This window comes from Sceloporus occidentalis, unplaced genomic scaffold (genome assembly GCF_023333645.1).
Source record: "Sceloporus occidentalis isolate IW3139 unplaced genomic scaffold, rSceOcc1.0.p SCAF_30, whole genome shotgun sequence".
Taxonomy (NCBI): Eukaryota; Metazoa; Chordata; class Lepidosauria; order Squamata; family Phrynosomatidae; genus Sceloporus; species Sceloporus occidentalis.
Window position 1 is genome coordinate 5707159 of NW_028317010.1, and position 25474 is coordinate 5732632.

At 40.7% G+C, this 25474-nt stretch overlaps 1 protein-coding gene across 1 annotated transcript; it reads right to left on the reverse strand.

The window, feature by feature from the left end:
* Positions 1–225: 225 nt before the first annotated feature.
* Positions 226–11303, reverse strand: LOC149298961 (phospholysine phosphohistidine inorganic pyrophosphate phosphatase-like). The gene is made up of 7 exons (XM_089486795.1): positions 11185–11303; positions 4937–5124; positions 4516–4669; positions 1675–1738; positions 1501–1593; positions 1084–1175; positions 226–328 (listed from the first exon to the last, which is right to left on the reverse strand). The coding sequence occupies exons 1-7, from the start codon at positions 11301–11303 to the stop codon at positions 226–228; spliced, it is 813 nt and encodes a 270-aa protein (XP_089342921.1).
* Between the last annotated feature and the right edge of the window lie 14171 nt (positions 11304–25474).

The following is a 25474-nucleotide window of genomic DNA, read 5'->3' on the forward strand; positions in this document are numbered from 1 at the left end:
TGCCATGGTGAGAAGACAATACTTTTACACCAGAATTACTTTTTAGTGTAAATAACATACTATCTCCTTGGCTTTTAGAACTTCACAGCCTGTGAATCTGACTAGTAGTATTCTTGTAACTTAACCCCTCAAAGGAATTATATTAGCGTAATATTTTTAGTTTGTTATGTGTCTTATTACGTAGCACACATACATAGAATCTGGCAAGGTGACAAAGGATCCAGGTCATAGATGAGAACCCTGAAATGAAAGTAGCAAGTCTACTGCCTGGGCTAAATTATCCACGTATCCATTGGCGGTCACATCAGGATGCTTTTCATCAGAAGGTCTAGGTACAGAAAAAAATTATACATGGCAAATGTGAAAATTCTTCTATGTGTTAGTTTTTCATTTAAATCATATTGTATAGCTCTGTACAAAGTGTTAAAAAGGACATAAGAATAGGAAGGCTAATAAGTGGGAATAGGGCAATTAACATTGTCAGTTGATAGTCATCAGTGGAGTATTTGGCGATTAGTGAGGAGATGTAGGTGGGTTAACTGCTATGAAGATCTTCCCAGGTAATACAATTTTAAATTGAATTCTGTATCGTACAGGAAGCCAATAGAATTACAGAGGATAAGGGTCAGTGATGCTTAAGGAATATAAGCCTCACAGCAACATTCAGGATGGATTGCAAGGGAAGACCAGCTAAGACTGTATTGTGATATTTAAGACTGGAGGTCATGAGTACATGGACAAAAGAATTAGCCCCATCTTGGGTTTGGGGCAAATGCGAGCCATATTTGTAAGGCGGCTGCTTTTGGAAAGTGAGGGGTGAATGAGTATTTGAAGAAAATAGCGAAACAAAGGCAACACGTGCGTGGAATTGGAATGATGGTGCTACCTTTAACATTGAGGTTGGCTGCTAAAATGAATGTTAGCATTGAATGATCGTTAAGAAGTTTGATTTTAGAGAGTATGTTTCAGGTACTGTTCAGATATCCAGATGCAAGGGAATTAGTGACATGATCAACAAGTGAAGGAGGGAGATCAGGGAAAGAAGGGTAGATCTGAGAAACAACTCAATTTCACTAAAAGTACCTGTATTTTCCAGTCCGTACGAGAACAGCTCGAATACCACAGCTCTGAGCTCCGCCAATGTCATTCACTAGATCATCTCCAATCATGAGAGCCTGTGACATTCACCAATCAAATGCATTAAAGTGAGTTTGATAGCTGGAACGTCCTGTTAAGTCATCAAGCCTTTTGTTCACAATAAGATCAGTAAATCACAAACCATATAAGCTATTTTGCTTGCTTAAGGTAGTCACCTTTTTAATAGTATAGAACAACTTTTACTTTTTCAAACAGCGTTTTTTATTTTCAGATTTTGTTTAAGCAAACTAAACACTTCCTTAAGTTATAAGTATAATTTGGCTTCTCTTCCCATAGTGCTAATATATAAACCCTCTCCCCTATTTCAGTATAACATATTAAATTAACAGAAAAGGCACATACCTCATCTGGCTTGACACCCATTTCTGCCAAAGCGGACATAAAAAAGTTTGGAGATGGTTTGCCCACAACCTCGGCGGGTATATCACAGGCATACTGTGGCACAGAGAGAATTGGATCAGGGGCAAGAGAAGCTTATGGAAACATGCATGTTATGTGATGCATATGGGTAACTACCTCTAGTGCCTTCATATACGCCCCAACGTCTAACTTCAAGCCGTCTGTTTCCTTATAATAACGCCTGGGGGAGGAAAAAAAACCCCTCTAGTATTCATGATATAAACTCAAACTGGTCAATTATTGTTGGCAAATATTTTTAACATATAGATGAACTTTACAGTTATTGAAGAATAACCAAGTGAAAAGCCGTAAACATTGCCATTTAATTTCGGTTCTGTATATTGTGAATTACTGAAAAGATAACGCAAAAATGAAAAATCCTCAGCAAAATATTATGCATTTTATATATGACACCACGAAATTAGAAAATGATCACTGGAAATCACATTTGAAATCATGAATCGAAAGAGAAAATATAGTCTTCTTTGACAATTGTTATCTCCTTATCAATGATAGTGCAGTGCCGCCTAAAAAAAATCAAAATAGACAAATCACCAGGTCCAGATGGCATTCACCCCCGCGTTCTAAGGGAGTTAAGTAATGTAATAGACAGACCCCTATTTCTAATATTCAAGGACTCTATAGTGACAGGGTCTGTTCCCCAGGACTGGCGCATAGCAAATGTTGTGCCAATATTCAAAAAGGGGACAAAAAGTGACCCGGGGAATTATAGGCCTGTTAGTTTAACTTCTGTTGTGTGTAAACTGTTTGAGGGTTTCCTAAGAGATGCTATTTTGGAGTATCTCAATGAAAATAAGTGTATGACTCCATATCAGCATGGGTTTACAAGGGATCGGTCCTGTCAAACTAACCTGATCAGCTTTTATGAGGAGGTGAGCTCAAGACTGGATCGGGGTGAATCGCTGGATGTCGTATATCTTGATTTTTCCAAAGCATTTGATACGGTGCCACATAAAAGGCTGGTACATAAAATGAGAATGCTTGGGCTGGGGGAGAATGTGTGTATGTGGGTAAGTAACTGGCTCAGTGATAGGAAACAGAGGGTGGTTATTAATGGTACATACTCTGAGTGGGTTACTGTTGCTAGTGGGGTACCACAGGGGTCAGTTTTGGGTCCTATTCTTTTTAATATATTTATTAATGACCTTGTAGAGGGATTGTATAGTAAAGTATCAATCTTTGCAGACGATACTAAGCTCTGTAACGTGGTTAACACAATAGAGGACAGTGCACGATTACAAATGGATCTGCATAGGTTTGAGGCTTGGGCTGGGATGTGGCAGATGAGGTTCAACACAGATAAATGTAAGGTTATGCACATGGGGAAGAAAAATCCAGGCTGGGAATATGTATTAAATGGGAAAACACTGGGGACGACTGACATGGAAAAGGACTTAGGAGTTTTAGTTAACAGTAAATTTACCTGTAGCGACCAGTGTCAGGCAGCTGCTGCTAAGGCAAATAAAATCATGGGGTGCATCAAAAGGGGCATAGATGCCCACGACAAGGAAATAATTCTACCACTGTACAAGTCACTAGTCAGACCACACATGGAATACTGTGTACAGTACTGGGCACCAGTGTACAAGAAAGATATAGTGGAGCTGGAGAGGGTTCAAAGACGGGCAACCAGAGTAATAAGGGGAATGGGAGGACTACAGTACCCAGAAAGATTATCAGAATTAGGGTTATTTAGTTTGGAAAAAAGACGGCTTAGGGGGGATTTAATAACTATGTATAAATATATAAGGGGACAGTACAGAGATCACTCCCAGGACCTATTTATACCCAGGACTGTATCTATAACAAGGGGACATCCTCTACGGCTGGAGGAAAGAAGGTTTCTACACCAGCACAGACGGGGGTTCTTTACAGTAAGAGCGGTGAGATTATGGAACTCTCTGCCAGAGGAAGTGGTGATGGTAAACTCAATAAAAGAGTTCAAAAGGAGCCTGGACGTGTTTCTTGAAAGCAATAATATTACAAGTTATGGATATTAGATTAATAGGGACAGAACGTTGATCCAGGGATTTATTCTGATTGCCATATTTGGAGTCGGGAAGGAATTTTCCCCCTGGTATGGGGCAATTGGCATCTGCTTCATAAGGGTTTTTTGCCTTCCTCTGGATCAACACAGTAGGGACACAATATGTATATAGGTTGAACTTGATGGACTTTGGTCTTTTTTCAACCTTATGAACTATGTTACTATGTAATGATCAGATTTCCTGTGAATCTTTACACTTGATTTCCCCATCTAAACACTATAACTACTTTAATCAGTGGCTGCTCCCAGGTAAACACCAACACTGAGCCTTTGTGCAGTAACATTGACAAACAGAAAGATGATACACAGGCAGCCTTCTCGGCAAGGAATGAATATAAAAAGTACTTTGTAAATACCTACATATGCATTAGTTTAATCTGCAATTAATTGATTAATTAATAAACAACCTTAGGTAGACGTTGCAGCAGAATGACACCTCTTTGTTCCAATGTTTCATACAACTGATTGGCTGCTTGATCTCTCCAATTGAAATAAATGGGATGACTTTCTGCAAATGCACACAGCGAGTCTCATTAAAACCCTCCTGGAACACTTGCCAAGATCGAGATGGAGCCGACTGTCAGTAAGTATTTCACGTGTCAGGAGATATGTTTGGGTGAACACGTCTCCTACATGGCAAATAGCTGGGGGGTGGAAAGGGGTAAATGCACAGGGGTGGATTCTGCAGAATTCCCTTATGCATTTGCAGGGGGGGGCGCACACAAGTTTAAAGGGGCTTCTCAGCTATCATATGCATTAAAGTGCATATGATGTCTGAAGTATTCATTTAAAGACTGCATTTAAGCCACAGTGCCCTATGCATACATTCAGAGACTCCTATATTACATAGACTGCAAATACATAAGTTAGATATGAGGTTAGTCACATACCCCTTTCCTAGTGATATGAGGATTGGTTTCTCCATGTTCAGTAACACCTGGAAGGCACGGTTCAGGTTCTGATAAGAAAAGTTTTCAGCAGCATCTCCAATTATGACACAATTGGGTTTGGTTATATCGACTGAGTCAAACTCAGGCAGCAGGTCTGTCATGATGAGAATTCAACACTTGTGTAATAGATTGACTTTCTTTTTGGGATATAAACAGATCAACAGAGATTACAAACTTTAACGAAAATTGAAATATTTATGGAAGATGGCTGCAGCAGTTAGTAAATCCTATATGAAATAAGGGTGTCTATCAGAGTGAAGTTATCGGACAACCATGTCCTTGAGTGATCAGGTGTTTTATACCCTAAGCAGAACTTTCATCAATAAAGGGTATCAAAATTGCAATTTGTGTTTTCACTGACCATCATGTACCAACAAGTGAGGACGCAATCCACGTTCCCTCAGAAGATTTCGTGCTGCGGGACCTGGTGCAGTTACTTCGTCTTCAGATATCGTAAAACCAAACCTTTGAAGTTTCCGGACAAAATGAGAGCGCGTGGCTTGGGACTCATTCGTGCAAAAACGTAATTTCAGTCCAGAGTGTCTTATCCTGCAGTATAAGCAGAAAATATTCAAATAAACTTTTCATATTCATCACTGGTTGGCTCAGTGCTGCTATGATGTAGCACTGCATGCACATATATGATCAGATGTAATTATGACCTTACACCAAGATATATCACACTTATGTCATTGTGATCTCACATGATAGCGGTTGCTATACCAAATACTTTTTTCCCTTATGACAGAGAGAGATGTAAGAGCTTCTGAACATTTCGCCCTATAAATAGGGTATCATGGTCCTCTATTATTTGTCCTCACATTTTTGTGAGCACTTGGCATATCGTTTGACATCTTGTGAGTTGTATATGCTCCAGAAAATCAGTTTCTCTCAAGATCAAATAGCAGCTTTAAAGGGACAGTCATGCCCATTTTCCCATGGCACAACAAAACAAAAATCACATTTGATTTACTGTTCCAGTACATGTGATGTATGAGTAATGTTTCATATAAACACCACTCGTTATTTTACTGCTCGGCTGCCCGATGACTTCCCGGAGCTCTGGATATCAGTTGTTCTCACGCGCGCCCAGTTTCCTCCCACAGCACTGGTCTGAGAGGTACCCTGTACGCGACATTACCGCGGTACCTGCCAGACTGGGTAGGTATTATTATTGCTGGAAGCGTGGGTTGAGGATAAGGTGGATTGTTAAACCTGGCTAGTACTATGGAACTGTGTGTGGGGTATTATTTATGCCAACTCATCCCCCTTGGTGCCTCTACCCTCAATATTATAAGGTTAAATACAGCTCTGCGGTTTGTCCCTGGCCATCAGACAGATGTAAATTATACATAGTACTTAGTGTGTAATTGCCCTTCATAACGTGAGTTTTTCTCTATTTAAATCAGGCCATTTGGATAAAGAGATAACGAGATTCCAACGTACGCTACTAATATGCCAGTGATGCGTGGCACACACAGAGGGTAATGATGCAGGTGAGCAAAACAGCCAAGGGACCAATTATCTCTAATAAATTACTTTGCGACCTTCTCAGAACAGTGAGCAGCGTTTGTGACAAGAGGGACGGAGGCATAGCATCTGTTCTTTCATGTACCAACAAAGTCCCCAACAAGTGCTACAGCTCTGTGCCAAGTCTACAAACACTATTAACAAGGCCAGATTAAGGAGCTTTAGGCCCTGGGGCAATTACACAGGAAGGGCTCCTTCTCTGGACTTCCTGCCTTGAAGCTCTTTTTTCCTCCTTTTTTTTCTCTGCCTCTTGCGGTCTTTTTCCTCCTCTCAGAACCTACCTCTCATCCTCCTCCCGCAACCTGCATTACGTGAGCAGGGCCAAATCCAGGCTTGTCTCACATAGGGAGATCACATGACAGATAGTTTTTTGCCAGTTGCTGTTTGTTGCTGTACTGGCTTCCTTTGGTGATTCCGAGTTTGACCCTGATTTTGGCCATGAGCGCAGGTACACAGTCATTCAAGAAATGCCCTATCATGTGATCGGGCATTCCCTTTCGGTAGGTGTCTCTGCTAACACCCACCGGAAGTTCACTTTGAGGACAGGAGAGCCTTAGTAGGGTCTTGCTATGGATCACATTGTGATCAGTACAAACATCAGGAGGAAGAGAGGGAGAAATTAAAATAAAAAAACGATTGGAGCCCAGTGATGTCACCATGACATCACTGGCAAAAAATGTGTATGAGTGATCCCTAAAGGGATCTCAAGCCATCATGCACAAAAAGAAAAAAAAGAAAAAGAATAACATTACAAAAATGAAAATAAAAACATTTTTTTTCTAATTTCCACTATAAGTAAAAAAAAATATCAAATACCCCCAAACCCCTTAAGCCAATAGTAATATGGGGTAATGTGTAAAGCATAGATGTGGCCCTCTGGAACATACACAAAAAGTATGTGGGGTAGGACTGTAATCAGGAGATGTTGCTAAACATAAATCGGCCCATTGTTCAGCTGTGGCACTTTTTTTCTTTTCTATTTTAGTATAGGTTTCTTTATCTAATCTCACTAATAATTATTATGTTTTATTTATTTCTATGATTTTAATAGAAGATCCTACTTCTCCTGGATTTGGGGAGGGACTGGATGTTATGGATGAAGGAGAGAGCAGAGTCATGCGGGACACCAAGGCAGCAAACTTGGTCAGTTGGTTGGATGGTAGAGTTGTCAACAGTAATGGAGATGTCAGGAATTGTGGACACAGCGGATGGTAGGAGTACCATAAACTCAGTTTTGGAGATGTTTAGCCTCAGGTAATGCGACGCCATCCATCACGTTACTCCAGAAGACAGTCAGTGAGGTGAGTTAGAAGAGAGGAGATTATAGATTAGGGCGTCATCTGCAAATAGGTTGTATTGGAAACCAAAGGAAGAAGGAGTTGCATTGCTCATTGTTCTATGAAAGAATAAAGTCTGCACACAACCAATGCTCAGTCATTGGTCTTACATTACATAATCTGAGCCTCTGACCCTCTAGTTTTCAATTATAACCTGTTGTTTTAACATTTATTCAAACTAATAAGAGCAAAATTACTATATCACCATTTTATTCCTGTGAATGCAATTAGTGGCAGGAAAGTGCTTCTTAGAAATCAATGGCAACTCTTTGCATGCATTTTCACAGCGGTCTGAAGAGCCAGTGCTGGAGCTGATGAGAGGGGAGAATAGCACTTTAGGGAGATGTTTGTGGGGCAGCACATCTCCTGCACTGCAAATAGCTGGGGGGTAGGGGCTCCAAATGCAGAATCCCCCACGTATTTGCAGGAATGACAATTTAAAGGGACCTTGCATCTACCATATGGATTAACGTGCATTTGATGGCTGGAGTGTCCTTTTATCAAAAACAAACGGTATGGACATCACTAATTGTATCCCAGATGTATTGCATTTCTGCCCCTGGGTTATAGATATTTTGTGCAGCTTCATTGGAACAATGATTCTGGTTGCAAAAGCAGGGAGGTAATCTGATACCTCATTTCAACAGATAATCATCCCTTCTGATCTTTTACGACATCCACAAAACATCTGTGTTGGTAAAACAATTACCTGCATAAATGCTCTTGCTTTTTAATCATTAATTGGCTGCTGACAGGAATCTGAATTGAGATCAAGGCATCTGTTCCCTTAAAGGGACACAAAGCTTAATCACTAACACACTTCTACTGGTAAGAAGATGTAGATCACTATAAGAAGAGAAAAAAAAGAATACAAAATACTTCCTACTTTCATATTCTAGAATCATTATTTGGTATGTGTAAGAAAATTACTTCTTAAGTACCACATTTATGTGTCTCCAAATTGAGTTAGATTGTAAGCTCATAAGAGAAGGGACTTCATCTTCTTCTGTACTAAGTCTTACTTTTGTTATTGTTTGTTAACTTGCATATTGTTTATATATGTTTTGTATTGTAATAGCGCTACGGCATCTGCTGGCACTCTATAAATAAAACAAGAATAACGCTAAAATACTAAATTACCTATGGCTGAGTCTAAACACCCCAATAAGCTTAGTAAATAAGACCTCTTGTCAAGCACACTGGGACATTCAATTTAAGATAACACTCTAATAGCACAGTTTTAGAGTTTTCTTGCTTCTGGTCTACTAAGGGGCCCAAAAGAAAGCATAGATGGCCCATTGTGTGACTGTAATTCCCATTATCCTCCATTGTTCTCTAATTGACCTCTGCTGATGCCTAGAGTTCTCCCTCGACAATGCATCCCCCCCCCAAAAAAACTCCATACTTTAAGGATTTGCTTTGACTAACAACACTAAATTCTGCAGTTTTAAACTGAGATTGTAAGCTTTACAGGGCAGAGACCACCTTTCATAGTGTATTCTTACCTATTGTACCCCAGTCAAAATATCCATAGACTATTGTACTTATTATATGACAGCACTTATTGTACCTGCCCTCTTTATTATACTGTAACTATTTTAAGAAAATAACACACATCCACTTTTTAAATCTATAGGTAAAAAAAATGGATTGAACCATGTCATTTACACCCTTCACTAGGCGAGAATGTTTTATGACTAAGGAAACACAATATGTTTGTGTCAAATGTCCCTATGGATTGTGTGCGTATACAAATACAAATACACTGTCTCACTTTATAGCTACCGTTCCATGGCCTAGGATGACTTTATGAGCGCTATCTGCTTGTTCCATCAACCATTGATGTCTTCTCACCATGGCTGGAGACATAGCAGGTAACCAGCAAACAGCTGCTCAAAGTTATTATCCTTTAGTTTTGTTGCACGAGTCCTCAAACAGAAGCTGACTTCGACCAGACAAGCTGTAAATATCCAACTACCCCGTCTATTGATATGCAAGCAGGGCTCTGGCTGAGCTTGTGTGACTAGCCAAGCCACGTACCTCCATATGCCAACACACAGTGTGTACGATGACCATACGCAAATAAACATTGTTTAGGACATTACAGGCATTCCCCACGCCTGCCCTGGATACGGCTCCAGAAGTAGCTGAAATATGTGGAAACAGTGTTAATCAAGACTGATTTATTCCCACACACAAGTGGTATACATGGGGTTAATCTCCTGATCAATAAACTGATACCTGATCAATGAACGGACCCGGACAGGATTCAGTTTCTGATCAACCAACTGATCATTTCCGTAAGTGACCATCAATATAATATTTACATATGAATGTCTATGCCTTTCAAAAATTAACCTCTTAATGTCTTAAAGGTGTTCTGCAGAGCACTTTCATAGCAATGACGTGCAGTGCTATTAATTAAAGGGACATAAGCCTCCTCACCTGTTGTCTCTGTAAGTCAATTTGTTACGTACCACTTGTTATGTCCTGTCTACCCATTGTACAGCGCTACGGAATTTGATGGTGCCATATAAAACAATCACTAATAATAACAATCAGGGGGCACTTCCTATAAAATGGGATACAAAGAAGGCTACTTGTCCAAGATCAGATCTAAAATGGGGACAAGAGATAAGCGTCAATCACTACAAGTCTTCCAAAACCAGCCGCTTCACTTTGATCCATGATCACGGTATAAGTTTATCCAGATGACAGGGCATTGTAAATATCCAACCAACCCAGGCATTCATATGCAAGTTGTACCTGTATACACCAGCCCATGACTCAGGAACCTTCTGTCACGGTAATTTGCTTCCAGTTGAAGAGGGGCAATATCCTTTTATTTATACCCCCACTATTGACTTTAATTATCATAAGTGGACGGTAACTACCAGGAACCTTACTGCCCCCTGCAAGGATACAACATGCTTATACTGACATCAGTCTGCTGTCCCTTACCTATTACTCTATCTGCCTCCTCATAATAGAACATCCACTGGATCTTTACATGGAAAATAACACTTAGTTTACTTCAAAGAGTCTACATTTTAAACCTGATGCACATAAATCTCTCCTGTTGCAGATCAGTCTGATAAATGTTGCCCCGCAATATGCAGAATTCATACACCGCACTTAATGTGCATAATGTGTATGCGTTATACATAGTGCCAGGTACCAAGTCCAGACTAACCTGCGGCGAGTCAAATTCATAGGTGTCAGTTTTCAAATGGAACAGGTGGCAACTCCATAGCCGTACGGTCTGGGTGGCAAACTAAAGATCTGTAGTCCACATATAGGTCATAACTTATATTAAGAGTGTATTCGTGTTTCACCGTCTATAGTTACATGGGGAGTAGTAGTTATTTCTAGAGGTATTGCTATCTTCCATTATGTGACAACTATATATCATAAAGGGGAACTGCTGCCTCACTTATTAAAACTACCTATATAAATTATGATCCTATAATATCTTGTCACTTCTTAAACACACAATATTATGACGTCACAGTCTACCGTCTATAATTATTCTGCCTCTTTCTGCAGCATTTTTAATTAAAAGAACGACTGCAGGTTGCACTATTTATTTATTTATTATTATTATTATAATACTAACTCATTTACACTTCATGACGGGGATGAATAAACCACGCCCCTTTCGTCGGCCTCACCTGATATACTTAAGGACATGCCCCTTAATTTACAAACCACGCCCCTCTACTATTTGTCTTCCGCGCTTCACCTGTTTACTGCTTCTATGGAGCCCGGGATCACGGTACCCCCGGCAGATCCGCCGCTGTCATACAAGACGCCGCTAATATCCAGCAACACGGCTTGTACTCCGTTAGCCCAAGTCGCCATGACCGATTGACCGGTTAAAGAGTGAAAAGTCCGCCTCTGATTACGTTAGAAGACACTGATGCATCATGGAACATGTAGTCTGATATTCTGAGCGCAATAGTTTTATGGTCCTTTAGGGACGTTACACGGTTCGCTTCTCAGGCGTCGGTGATGAACATTCATTTTCGCCTATACTTTCGTGATATGTTACATATCAAATGATTAGATTGGGGGTCATTACAATAGATAAAGGATTCAGGGAAATAAACTCTATGTTCTTTAGTCCTATTATTTCCACCTTCTACCTATGTGACTACTTACTTCTATAAATAAACATGAAAATAATTCTAAATCAGCACACCTTATGAAGAGACAAAGGTTGCCTTGAAGGCTTGCAGTCTAAATCTACTCAGCATTTTCTCTTATTTCGTTTAAAACCGTTTGTCCAAAGATTTTATTAACATGCTTTGACATGAACAGAGAATATTGCAATCTGCCCAATTTTAACAGATTGTTACCAATTGTTATTTAATGTGTTAATGGTGACCCATTGTCTGTTTTAGCCAAATAGTATTGTTTCTTTACTAAGGTGAAATTATAGAATGTTTGCCTATTTTATGAACACATTTATTTATACTAACCACACAGGTTTAGTGTACAACACACTTTGAAGGCTACTTTTCTAACCCACTTGTTTTCTTAAATCAACTGACTTTGTGTTGACACGCTTCCTACTGAAGGCCCATCAACCTCCACAGATACTGAACGTGAACAGTGTTTGTGAAAGAGTTTTCTCTCCAAGAGGGAAATAACTTGGGTTGCGTCACTGATCCTTGAATGAAGAACAAATGCCCCGTTTAACAGTAGAGCTGAAACCTTATGAGGGCTTCAAACCTGTAAACTAGTCCTTAGTGCCTGTGTCAAGAAAAGGTTCTGTATATAGTGTTTCTTACAATAACTCTGGATACGTTGAGTGAGGCTGACTTGAGATCCTGAACTAACTTTTCTGGCCGAGTGAGATTTCTTTGCATGTCTCAGGAGACATTTAGCAACCATTTATAGCTTGGCCCAGGTTGTCAAGATTGGAGAAGTGTGGACAGTAGCTGTACATTCTTCCTTGTTTAGAGTTTTGGTCCATGTGAACATCCATATAGATGCACAAGAGGACTTTCCTTATGTGGCAGACAGGATACCTTGGTTTCCACATGGCACATACTTGGCGAGGCCAGGGTCATACTCAGCCCCAAATCAGTTTGTGCCACCTTGCTCTCCTCTGGCTTAGATATTAATTGACATTAAACTCCCTTTTCCATGGCATCACAATATTTTAACCTGCTTGATTCAGAATTCATTATACTATGAACATTAGGGGCAGTGTTAGATTAAGACCCTCTGAGGCTCCTACGAGCACAGACTCGTATACACGCATGCACACACAGGAAATACATCTTTGCCTCTCAAGCATGTTGCTTCTCTCCTGGTACCATACCTGCTGGAACTGCCTCACTTGTACAGTAGGGTCATATTACATAACCTGTAGATTAAAGCACCAGAGGCCCCCAAGAACACAGAGGCCCATAGGTACCTTCCTTGTGCACTTAATGGATAATCTACCACTGATTTGGGGCATCTATTTTGGCAATTTTTCCATTTGGAAAATAGACCTCTAAGACATCCTGAAAGGCAGACAAAGGTCTATGGCCCATGACGATAAACGGTGTGTGGCCCATAATGATCCTTTGCCTGAAATATGCACCCCACATGTTCAGGAGTAAATTGTAAAAATTTCACCCACACAAACCTATGCTGTTGTATTATTATACTTGTGCATGAGGATGCGCCGCCATGTTGCACAGAGTTCAAGTTAGGGCAAAGAGCGCTTTCGGTGACATCCACTCCCCCGATTAGATGATTTTGGGAAACGTTCCTACGGGGTTATGTCCGCTGAGATGTGGAGGAAGATAGAGGATTTAAGACAGCAGATTGGGGATAGAAGAGAGATGATAAAAGACAGAGGATGAAGAAGATGCAGTAAGGGGTTGGCAGAGAAGGCAAGGAAACATTTAGAAAGCGTGAGTGAATGAGAACGAGGGAGTGATTGAGAATGAATAAGAGTGAGTATGAGCACCGGGCAATGAATTTTGTTGCCAAATTAAAAATGCCACCACATTTTCAGCCAAATTGAATGGGCAGGTAACACAATTAGTTGTCCAAAAACAAATGGGCCACAAAGAAATGAAAAAATTTGTCTGAGTCGTTTTTGGACAATTTGCACATGTCTCGTATTTATTATCTATGAAGCGGTCTCAGACATTGGCTATTCCATTTTGGGAGACATTTTTACCATGGATATTGTAGATCATACTTGACAAACAGTTTGTTCAGTCAACAACTTGTCTGAAGACCAAGGTGTACAGATCAGCCTTATCAGCCCATGCCACATGCTGAGCGTATTGATTTCAGCTTGTTCTACTCATCAGGAAAGGTTGGGGTTGAAACACACCCAGGATCAAAGTAATTTGAAGGTAGCACTCTGACAGAATATTAATACATCTGAGCACATACCGGTATTAGCAACCGAGAGATATGATCCACAGTTCCTGGAGACATGTTAATAATACAGTAATAGCTTGGATTTAATGAACTGGCTTCAATAATATCACCGCAGCGGTGAGTAATCCATGCAGACACGGCTGGGGTACAATTCAGTTAAACTTGGAAAATCATCTCAGGATTGTCAGGTTTTGTGCATCAGTGTCCTAGAAGCCTCTGTAATCTCTATATAGGGCTGTCCTATTATATGGGGCAAAACGGAGTCGCCCTGGGCCTCATGTTCCCCCCTTTCCTGCATTCATAACCACCGCATTGCTGTAAATAAGCCTCACTGTGAAAGAATGCAGAGCTCTCACATTCTCAACGTTTCTCTCAAGGCAGTTACCTGACATTGTTGCTGATAAGACCCCACAAAAGTCAAGTCACCCCCATGGCCTTGCCCCTATATACTGGAATTGGGGAGTTATACTGTAAAAATGAATAATGCAATTGACCTTCCATGAGGTTCTGCAGCAGGTTTTTGTTAATGCCCTCACCTTCGATGACCACTAAATCAATCTTATTTTCCCTTTAGATCAACCGCTTACTGATCTTTCCCTGATTGGTCAATATTTACATTTTTTTCATCAAGACTATGCCTTTCATAAACTTTCATAATCCCAGAGATTTTGATTGGCTTTTAGATTTTGGTAAAGAGCTTTTATATTTTTTAGATTTTAGATTTTTTGTAAAGAGCTTTTAGATTTTTGTAAAGTGAACAATCTTCTATAAATTAATCAAACCTTCAAAGTAAAAGTGAGTAATGTGATCAAACTCCTGACTCTAACAAGCTCTAATTTGTTAATGTATAACATATATATATATATATATATATATATATATATATATATATATATATATATATATATATATATATATATATATATATGTAACATACACTGTCATTTATATGACATGCCAATATGTTACAAAAAAGTGCAACACATTTTAAATATATGTATCATATGTTACATTAGTTTCATGTCAGTGTAGAAGAACAAATTAATAAATGTAGGCTTGAAATGTGCTTTGCTTTTTATGTATTTATGTAGCTAAATTGCTAAAGGAAAATAATAAGACTAACAAGTAATATCCATGAAATACCAAAGTAATAAATAAGTCAAAGGACTGTCTTTAGTAAAACAGTAATTGTAATTCTGCATATGAATGAGACATGGCACACTTCTGGTGCTCCAAGGTTTAAATAGTAAAAACTATTCTCTGATTCAGTTGAAAGTGTGAGCAGATGCTCACAGGATGGGGTAATGTATATGTTTAAGGCACATCTAGACATGAAAAGGTATAAACAATACTGAGACAGCGAGTACAATTAAATGGACTGGGTACCAAAGAGAGATGGACTGCTCTCCTCCGCCCTGGGCTTGTAGCCTTTGTCCTTGTAGTTGAGTGGGTTCTCCTCCCCTGGCTGCTCCAGTGTCTCCTCCTCTTCAGGATGTCCAGGCTCTTACAGACAGTTGTGGTCAGAGTGATTAAACCTCGAGGAGAGCAGGACGGATTCTTACAGAATAACAAGCCACTAACCCAGATCAGGGTGTATGAGTTCTATGCATCCTTCATCAGATCAGTAGCAGCATTTCTGTGGAACATTCGGGGTTCTAGGTACTTGTTACTTCAGGGCAGCTGACTGATCATCGCAGAGATTATTTGGCAGTCAATGGGGATGCTGAACTATGATGATGGGGAGGAAAAACTTGTCACTGGATCGAGAAACCTCCACACTCCTTTCTCTATAGAGCACATCCTGAGGCATGCAAAGAGCAAGGACCAAGAAACAGGAGAGGGCTCCCAGGAGCCCCCGACAGCAACAGAAGAAGGAGGTAAGTGTGATTAAACTGTGGGAGGAGTGGAGGTACAGCGCTCTAATATATAGTGATATTATATTAAGTTGCTGGTAAGGTGGATCACATATCATCATCTTCAGTTGGGCCAAATTCGGTTCAGGATGTTTAGGGTTATGAATGAGTTTCCAAACAGAACAGGCACCCCAACAACCATGCTGAGTTTAAACAGTAACCGAGAAATCAAATTAGCTCTAGAAAAGATCCTGGGTTTACAAGAACTCAAGCTGGACTACTAGATGTGCATCAGGACTTTCAAATCAAAACTTAATTACTTTGGTGTAAAGTTTGGCCAAACCTGGAATCCACTTTTTATTGGAATATAACTCTCATGACCTCCCTACTAAAGTATGGAGACATGGAATAAATGACACGTGTGATTTTAGTGAGGCTATATAAAAAATTTGTGACAGTAAGAATAAAATAGAATATGCAGAATTCTTAGTTCTTAACTCTTACATCCCTTAACATATAATGTTTTCTTACTTCTGGCACATTTTGTAAAATGATTTTAGAGTTATAGTAGAGGGTCACTAGGCTGGACTTGCCATTGGGCAGAATATTGATAACCTTCCCCTGGCTATAGGACAAAGCAACCAGCATACCTGGTTAAGAAGTAACTGATAAAGGACATCAGTGTTTTAACATAAAAATAGTGTCTGACCTAAAACATCAGTTCTTTGGATTACACAACAAGTGGGCTACAAAGTCCACCCAACACCATGTATGCCAAGTGACAACTCTGACTGAAGGAACCTGGTAGCTTTTTTTTTTCTTGAAAATCCTCAGTGGGTTTAAGAGGTGATGACTTACAGATAAGACCCCCTGATTGCTGGGAGCCTGGGACCTCTGATAATTACTCTGCCCCCTATGGGATGCAGGGGCAAGCAGGTTTGGATGTAAGCGGTCCTGTCTCTGGCAGAGATCAATATCCCATTACTTGAGGCTGCATATCTCTGTGCACAAGGCTCGGAGACTCTTTAACTGACGAGAAGAACCTGTATTAAAGAGATGACAGTTATCGATCCTCATCATAACCTGGTCACTCCATTAGATCACAGGGAAACGGGCAATTTCGTCTCAATAACCCTTGTCTGATAATGAGATCGGTTAGTCTGAGCCATGTCTAACTGGACTGCAGCGTGCAATTTATGAAAATCACACTGTTAATAAGAGATTTAAACTGGTGACTGTGGAGCACTCTGTACTGCAGCACTAGTGGGGGTAGTTTGCCTTTAATGATGCAATAAAAGAAATCCTCAACTCCCAGATGTATGTTGAGGATGGTAGCACATCTATTAACAGTTGCCTCTTCATTCATGAGCATTGTTCAAATTCCCCTGCATCATATTTGGGCAAATAGCACCCATCACATGCTGTGATCCAAGGGCTTTCTGCTGCTGCTGATGACAGTTGTTGGCAATGTAACATTAGGAACAAAAGCAAGCAAACCATTTGCCATGTGCCAATAATTTGACTAGTAATAACATAAATAGCAATTGGATCATAATCCTGGCAAGCATGGACCTACTGTTGCTCAAAGAAAACAGCCTTCTGGGTCATCCTTGGCCAGATGAATATCATGGGAGTTATATAGCTGGCATACTAGATTTTGTGCAGTTTAATGTTGTGTTGGAGGATATGTGTAAAGCTTTGCATTGGCTTATATATATATTTAGAATATATATATATATATTTAGAATATTACTGATGTGTACACATACATCAGAGAAGGCAAGTCAGAGAACAGAATAACAATTATCAAGCACATAACATTGTGGAAACATATATCTGGCAAGGCTAAAAAAACAAAGGGAAATCAAAATGTATTATTCAAAATGGAATTAAACAGGTTTTTTTTTAATTAAATCAATAATTCTATAACAGTTTACAACCTTCTACAATAATTACCATTTCTCATACCACTTAATATTCTTTCACAAATTAAAGCAGGTAAAGGTAATGTGGCATAATTGCCCCTTGTGCTTATACTTTAAAGGGACACTTTGAAGGAGTTTGTAGCACAGATCAGCTCAGCTACCGTATATACAAGTTGAAATCTTCTTGATGTCTAAGCTGAGCTGACATTCAGACAAATCGTAGTTAAGTAACCTTCCTGCATCAATACAAGCATGCAGGAAAATGGGACAGAATTGTTGATGTTTCAATACCGCCATGGCACTTCATCTTCAAAGCACACAAGCTGACAGTAGCTAGCTTCGTATTTTCATTTCAACGGGGTAAAACAGTAACAGGGGCAAAGCTCATCTATACATTGTGCAAGCCAAATTGCTAGTAAATGTATAGAATAAAACTCTAGTATGTCTCGTTAAGTAATTTGTCATTATAAAGAATCAAACAGGTTCAGGTGGACTGTAGGTACGCTACACATATGAAAATCGCAATATACTTGCACATTGACCCCATCTCTCTACCGAAAAAAGTGTCTTCCATTGAAAACTTTGAACTTCAACAAAATTTAGTTCTCAGATGAATTAATAAAAACTAATCCACTGAAAGTATTGGTAGTTTTATGCTCTGGTAATTTATGTAAGGATTTGTGTTGACGGGCCCATTCATGCACTTTGTAACTCCTCTGTCATAAGTTATATTAAGACTGTTGCGTTGCTCTATTGTAGGCCATGATAACCATGGTGTCCTCCTTCTCTATTGCAGATGTAACATTGTTGGCTAATGCTGCACAGCAAGATGAAGCCGCATCTTCTCTGGACACAAGACCAGATGATCCAGAAGAAAGGTCAGAGAAAGAGCATAGAAACATCAAGCTTCAATCCACCAACTCTAAGCCTCGACGGGCACGCACCGCTTTTACATATGAGCAGCTAGTGGCCCTTGAAAGCCGCTTCCGTAGTAGTCGCTATTTGTCGGTGTGTGAGAGACTCAGTTTGGCACTGACCCTCCGCCTAACAGAGACCCAAGTCAAGATCTGGTTCCAGAACCGCAGAACTAAATGGAAGAAGCAGCAGCCTGCAAGGAATTTAGAGGGTAAAGGGTGTAGCACGCAAAGCTGCCCCATGAGCTCTGGCACCCAGTTTATCTCATCCTTCCCATCCTATCCCTGCACAACACACATCTCACATATGAACCCAAGTCCGGACCACCATCTGTCTCCTTTTCCCAGTCTTCTTCTCGCCAGCTCCTTCCCATGTTTCCCAGCAGGTGGCACATTTTCCCACTATGTTGGTCCATCTGGACTTGCACCCTTTTACAGCCCTGCTGTGGAGGAAAAAAACTGTTGAGAGCCACATCAATATTCATCTAAATGGGCTGACGGAAGGTTTGGGGAGAGAAACCGTACCATTGTACACATTGTTCCATATGCACTATGTTTTGTTTTCACGGTTCTTCATCTTCCTCTTTGCAAGCAAAGTCATGTTTCATGAAGAATACGTATGACATTCCAGTAATATATAAGTAAACTATAATTGACCAGCATTATTCTCTTTAGGGATTATAGGATTGTATCATGCCTTAATGTTAAAATTAAGATGATTTTATTGGTATTACAATATCAAACCTGTGTAAGCTTGCAGAACATGAAGAGGTTCTGTAAAATGACTACGCATTCATGCATACACTTGCACAGAAGTAAAATGCCAAAATTGCTTAGATGTAAAAAAACCAAATACATTTTTGTAAAAAATATTAATAAATGTGTGCTGTACGTCTAGATCCTGAAAGGTATATTACACAGTTTAGATCACTGACACTCATGCGCAGTATGTATTCTCGACATCTGAGAATGTGCACCGGAGAATTAAATCAGGGCTGCAGGATTGTGGTCCCGATATCCCGCTTTACCTCCGTCCCGAAAAGTGGAACAGCAGGATAGCATGGCAGAATCGGGACTGTCCCACGCAAAGCTGGACAGTTGGGAGGCATGAATAAATCACAGGTTTGTGGCCATCTGCTTGATACAAGTAGGTGCACACACTTTAAATCAGTTCAAAAGACTTATGCAACACCCAGGTGGCCACGTTCTACATCAAATGGATCAGCTGATGGAGGTGAGTTGGATGTTCCTTTGGGCACCGGCCGACCATGCTATTGCTCGTTGTCTTTTGTTAAAACAAAGTAAACTCAATGAGTTGAAATATTCCATATAGTCTCAACCCAGATGAAAACATATGCTCTAGTGAATCAAATTATGACATCACAAGCAGCACAATAGTTACTTATCAGCTCTTTCAGGGAAACAATCCCCACCCCATCTGAACGCTTGCCAAGCCGGTGCTGGAGCTGACTGGCGGCCAAACACGTCTCTGGCACAGCATATTGCTGCAGGTGGGCAAAGGGGCAAATGATTATGGAGGGATTCTGCATTATTACCCCATGCATTTACAAAGAGGATACAACACAAATATGTTAATCTTTCAGCTATCATACTCATTAAAGAGTCTCTTTAAAGAGAATTTACTACATGTGTCTCCTACCACTGTCTTTTCCACAAGCTGACCCATCACTCCACACTAAGTAAATAAAAAGTGTGAAAAACCATACAAATTATGATTAATACATTTTATAAATTGTTTTTAGAACTAGTAAGTACACTAAGCATTAAGTATTAAATGACGCTGCTGTTATTTGTTAATTTCAGAAAAGTATAAATAGCTTAAGGTTTAGTTTTTCTTTACATAGCATCGTTTAGTTCGCAGGGAATAGTAATTTGATAATATAACTCCAAGCTTGGAAAGTTAGGGGAAAACCTTTGAAGAAGAATAAAATGGGGAAAAAGAAGGTAAAGAGGCAGTCACACCTGTTTCTTTTCCAGTGATCGGTGAAATGTATTAATTAGATGAATTACGTGTGTTCGAGGCACTGGCGTAACTACAGGAGTCGCAACTGCAACCGGGCACGTGCCTCAAGGGGGCCCGGTGCGACTCCGATACGTTCCTGTCTCCTGGTACCGGTTAGAAAGGGCCCTTCCAACCTGGACCGCACCGATCCAGGTTGGAAGGGCCCTTTCTAAACTATCACGTGACCCCGCGGTGAAACCGAGGTTGCTCACACACTGTGCGCGAGCAGCCGGATAGCAAGCAGAGAGAGGTAAGCAGGAGTATGTGTGTATGTATGATTATTAGCATGTATGTCTAATTGTGTGTGTGTGAGCATGGATGTGTAATTGTGTGTGTGAGAGCATGCATGTGTAATTGTGTGTGTGAGCATAGATGTGTAATTATGTGTGTGAGCATGCATGTGTAATTGTGTGTGTGAATGTATATGTAAGTGAGCTGAGATGGAGTGTGTGTTAGAATTAAAGTGTAAGTATGTGTTAGTGAGTATGTGTAATTTGTGTAAGAGTGTTTACATACGTGTGCCAGAGTGTATGTTGGAAGCGGGGGCAAGGGGCAAAGAAGGCACAGACAAGTTTGGGGGCAATGATGACACATACCAGCTGTTGGGGGGGCCCAGGCAATTTTAGCACCAGGGCCTCGTGGTTTCTAGTTACGCCCCTGGTTTGAGAACCAACTAAAAATCTACATGTTGCCCCTTATTAGCATTGCTTCACTTAAACAGAGAGGTTTATTCACTAAAGGGATAGTTGTGGTTTCAACTCCCTCATTCACTATGGTTATAGAGTCAACACTGACAGGTTTCTCAAGCAAACAGTTGTGTAATGTATAAATCAAAGACTGAAAAAATCCCCCTGATCTCATTATGCATTATTCGGGGCTAGTATAAATGCCTGGTGGCCATGATGGCTACAAAGTGTACTCTTTTGGCTGTTTTGCATATTTTTGGTTAAACTCTTTCTTCCAACAAATCACATAAAAACAATCGCAGGTCCCTGAAGGTTTTGGCACCAGTGTTCTATGCAGATTAGTGTATGCCTGCGTGCTCACTCGGCACACGGCGAATATACCCGTCTGGAGTCATATGTACGTGTCAGCACAATATTTATAGACTGGCAGCCTGGCACGCGCACTCTTCTGCATCTGTATCCTCAAAGGGCTGGTGGAGGGAGATGGCGCGTTCGACCCCTTTGATTGGTAGGGGTGTGTCACGGAGGCCAATCAGCGAAAACCTCTCCGTTGTACGTCACGCGCTGCCGGTGCATATAATGTCCGCGGGCGCGCGCTATTCTACTTGCAGCTGTGTTTGTCTGGGAGTTGATTGATCGCCAAGGTCCGTGCAGCAGGTAATGGGTACTGCCCGCCTTCTCAGGTCACCTCGGGGGTTATGTTAGTGGATGATGCCGACTGCCTGCTTATTAATGGCTAACAATGCCCCGATCCGGGCCTGCTGTTTAATGCTGTGGTTCCCTCCTCGTCATGGCATCTGATCACCTCTTGCATCGCATTGTTTAGCGAGATGGCGATGTTGCCAAAAACGCAGCTGTTTAGCTAGTAAAGGATCTTCACGTTTCTCTTTCACCAAGGTCTAGGCTTCTCGTTTAAGGGACTCAAAGAGTTAATGATCCAATGACTGATGGGCAGGATTAATGCCAAGCGCATTCATGACTGGGCCTCCTCCTTGGCCTCGCGTCCTATCACCCTCAGGCATTTTGGGTGTGCCAATGTGCAATAATATAAGCGGGCTTTATACATTTTATACAGTTTTAGGTGAAGACCCCCACACTGAGGTATTAGCACCCCTGTCTACAGGACAACTTCCTGCCTGACCCTGATCTCTGTAATTCTTTATAAGACCCTCTGGGCCTCTTAATGGAATGCTGGGCTTTTCTGTTACAATAAATGCTACTTTATGTTTAATTATCTATGTATCTGTGTGTGTAACTCTGTAAGGGGACGGGACTTTCCCATGTAGTTTTTGGTAAGTCATATCTCTGGTACAAATGTGCCAATAATGCTCGTGGCTCGCTAGCTCTTTTGGTGAGCTGGGGAAGAAGAAACTTTTCTATCCCAGTGGATATTTACTTCGATTTAGTTTGGCAAAATGTCTTTTTCTGCTTGGTAACGGAAGGGCAGTGGGCTCCCAACACCGGAAGGCATTGGGAGCGATGACTTGTGAGCAACTTTAATCTAATCGTAGGTTAAGAATGATCATTCCCTGATGTAAATGAGTAGACCTTCACCACCAGAATACTGAATACGTGGATTTTGGTGTTATTCACGAGCGGAAATGAATTACTGAAGCAAGGAGGGCAAGTCCTGGACCACATGGCCCCACAGGCTCCCCTCCGATATCATCATTTTGTTAGCCTCATGTTTTTATGATTGTTTACTGAGCTTTATTTATAAACACTTAGTCTTGCTTTAGTGTTTTATCTACCGTTATGGGGGCTTTTAAGACCACAAACCATGCACCAAACACTCCGAGCTTGTAGAGTAAAGGCATCAGGGGAGGAAAGGGGGGTGGGGGGGGAGCAAAGATTTTGGGCACCAATATGGCAACCACCGCTTTGGGCCTATATCCCGAGGAAGACTATGCTGCTGCCTGGGACGTATAGTACCAAGACTGGCCCTGCTAGTAAGACAAGGGTTAAGGATATTTTTTTTTCTCTCTTCCCACCTTGCTAACGTAATGTGTGCACTTTGTTGTTCCATGGGTGGAGTGGGAGGTGGGGTGTTTACTACCTCTGGCAAAATACCACGTTTAGTTTAGCTGTCTCGAACACAATTAGGAGAAATGTCTGTTTCCGAACACATCAACATTCTGCAGTGTTAATTACTGTCATGTAATGTCTGGCGTATACCCTTTCATACGTGGCAGTGAGTAAAGGGGATAATTAGACACTGGGTTGCTTAAGGATGATGGGAGTTATGGTGCTCCAACTTCATCTGGGCTTCAGATTGTCTAGAAGGCTGGCTGTTGTAAATAAGGCTACAGTATGAGAGTAGTGAGTTGTACCTTCAGCTGGGTGCTCTGCTTTAAGTTCTAGACTCTGCAACTCGGCTCAGTTGGCTGCATTTAATGTCCACTAGTTTTACAGTAAATATACTGATAAATGTTCAGTATATTATATTTGGCCTTGGCAAGTCATTCATTGACTATAATCGGATACTCTTGCAACCTTTCGCAAGCGGTGAGGTCAAGCTACCCCGGGTAGGTGGGAAAGGTGTTCTGCGGGGTGTGTAGGACTGCGGCTTATGACTGGCTGCCGCCCGGAGGAGTGTTGGAATGTCTGTACAGCGTGGCAGACGCTGTTTGACTGGAGTGTGGCACGTACTTAGTCACTTTTGGCTGCTCGTTCGCTCTTAGTCAGTGCTATTGCATCAGACGGGAAGTTTGGCAAGTGATTTGTAGATCGATTTGTTTATACTTGTATCCAGTCAATGCCTTGTAATAGCCCTGATTACCTTTTTATATTCTGACTTTTCTGGTAGCTGTTCACATGGGGCCATCTGGTAACTAGAACTTCAGATTACAGCAGAAATATACGTTATATCCAGTATGATTTTTGGAGTTATGGCTTCTGGGAATCCTGTTATAGTCTGTAGTTGCTGACCAATGTAAGTGGTCTCAGTGATTAATACAAGGGAAGTGAAACGATTCGTTATGAAAGTGTTCTATACACGTTGGCAGGAGCGGATGGGGTGCTTGGTAAGCAGAATGCTTGGCTTTGTATTAAAGATACACTGGGTGCCTTTCCTCTACATAGTCGGAATAACAAGACATACTACTGACACCGGCATCCAACCTGCATTTCATTCGCACTTTTTTTTACCATCTTATTTTATTTAAATTTATATTGGGATGACTGCCAATGGTATGGAGTAGACAACTATCCAGTGTTAAGTGATCCTGAGGTGGAGAACTGAATAACTGTAGACCATTTTGCAGGCAAAAATTATCAGTGGAAATACCAACAGTGCTCTTGTCTAGTACCATTGCTAACAAATGGCGTACCTGAAGTTGTGTAATTGTTGCTAGCTGCCATTCAATGCCAGCATCCCCCGGGTCTTGATTTTGCAAAAGAATGCCTGTGACTAGAAAAGATGGCAAAACACTTTGAATTGCTCAGCAAGTTGTAGCTATACTCCATGTAACACAATATAGGGAGTTTCCTTGATACGTTCCAGCAGGTTGACCTTGGCTAAGACGAGATTGTGCAGTGTTGGTTGGCATTGACGTAGAACGGTGAGGTTTAGAATAAACATGAGCCAGAGCGAATATTTGCTAGGCATAGCCTGTTGTGCCAAAGGGTATCTCTACCCAAGTTGTTTTCAGGCTTTTTTTGTATCGTCATTAAAGTGTATTATAATTCAAAGGCTGAATGGCCAAAGCTTTTTATTTGTATTAAAATTAATTCATTGAGCTTAAAGATGTATTTTAAATAAAGGTTTAATAAGCTATGGGAGAATTGTTAGAACAAGAGGTCTAGCTGTGAATGTTTTTTTTGTTTTGTTTTTTTTTTTCTACTGCATTGCCTTCTATAAGTGGCAGTGGAATATATAATAAGGCAGTATAGGCATCTTAATGTAAGATGAGACTTAGTATCAATTCAGGTTAAAGTCTTTACAGTAGAAAAGGCAGACTAGACTGTCTGGCCTTTATCTGCCATTAAAATCTGTTAAACTGAATATCTAGACGTGAAGGTACCACTGTCTTGCTATCCCTTTGAGGATGTGGCACTGGTGAGCTGCCGTTCCAACTGGAGCATTTTCAGGTTGCTGGGGTCCTGCTGACTAAGTAATTGTATAAAGGTGTAAATCCTTGTACCTCTTTGGTAAATGTCAGGACACTGGCTAATACTTAACTGTGGGTATGTGCCCTCGACATTACATAATTTTCCAGCATTAAACACGAAAGCATAAG

What these genes read in the sequence shown, in the direction of transcription:
- LOC149298961 (XM_089486795.1), bottom strand. Translation starts at nt 11,303, where the DNA reads ATGGCGACTTGGGCTAACGGAGTACAAGCCGTGTTGCTGGATATTAGC. An exon ending in TCCATAGAAGCAGTAAACAG is followed by an intron (nt 5,125 to 11,184) that starts GTGAAGCGCGGA and finishes CTTATACTGCAG; the next exon opens with GATAAGACACTCTGGACTGA. An exon ending in CGTATATGAAGGCACTAGAG is followed by an intron (nt 1,594 to 1,674) that starts GTAGTTACCCAT and finishes TCTGTGCCACAG; the next exon opens with TATGCCTGTGATATACCCGC.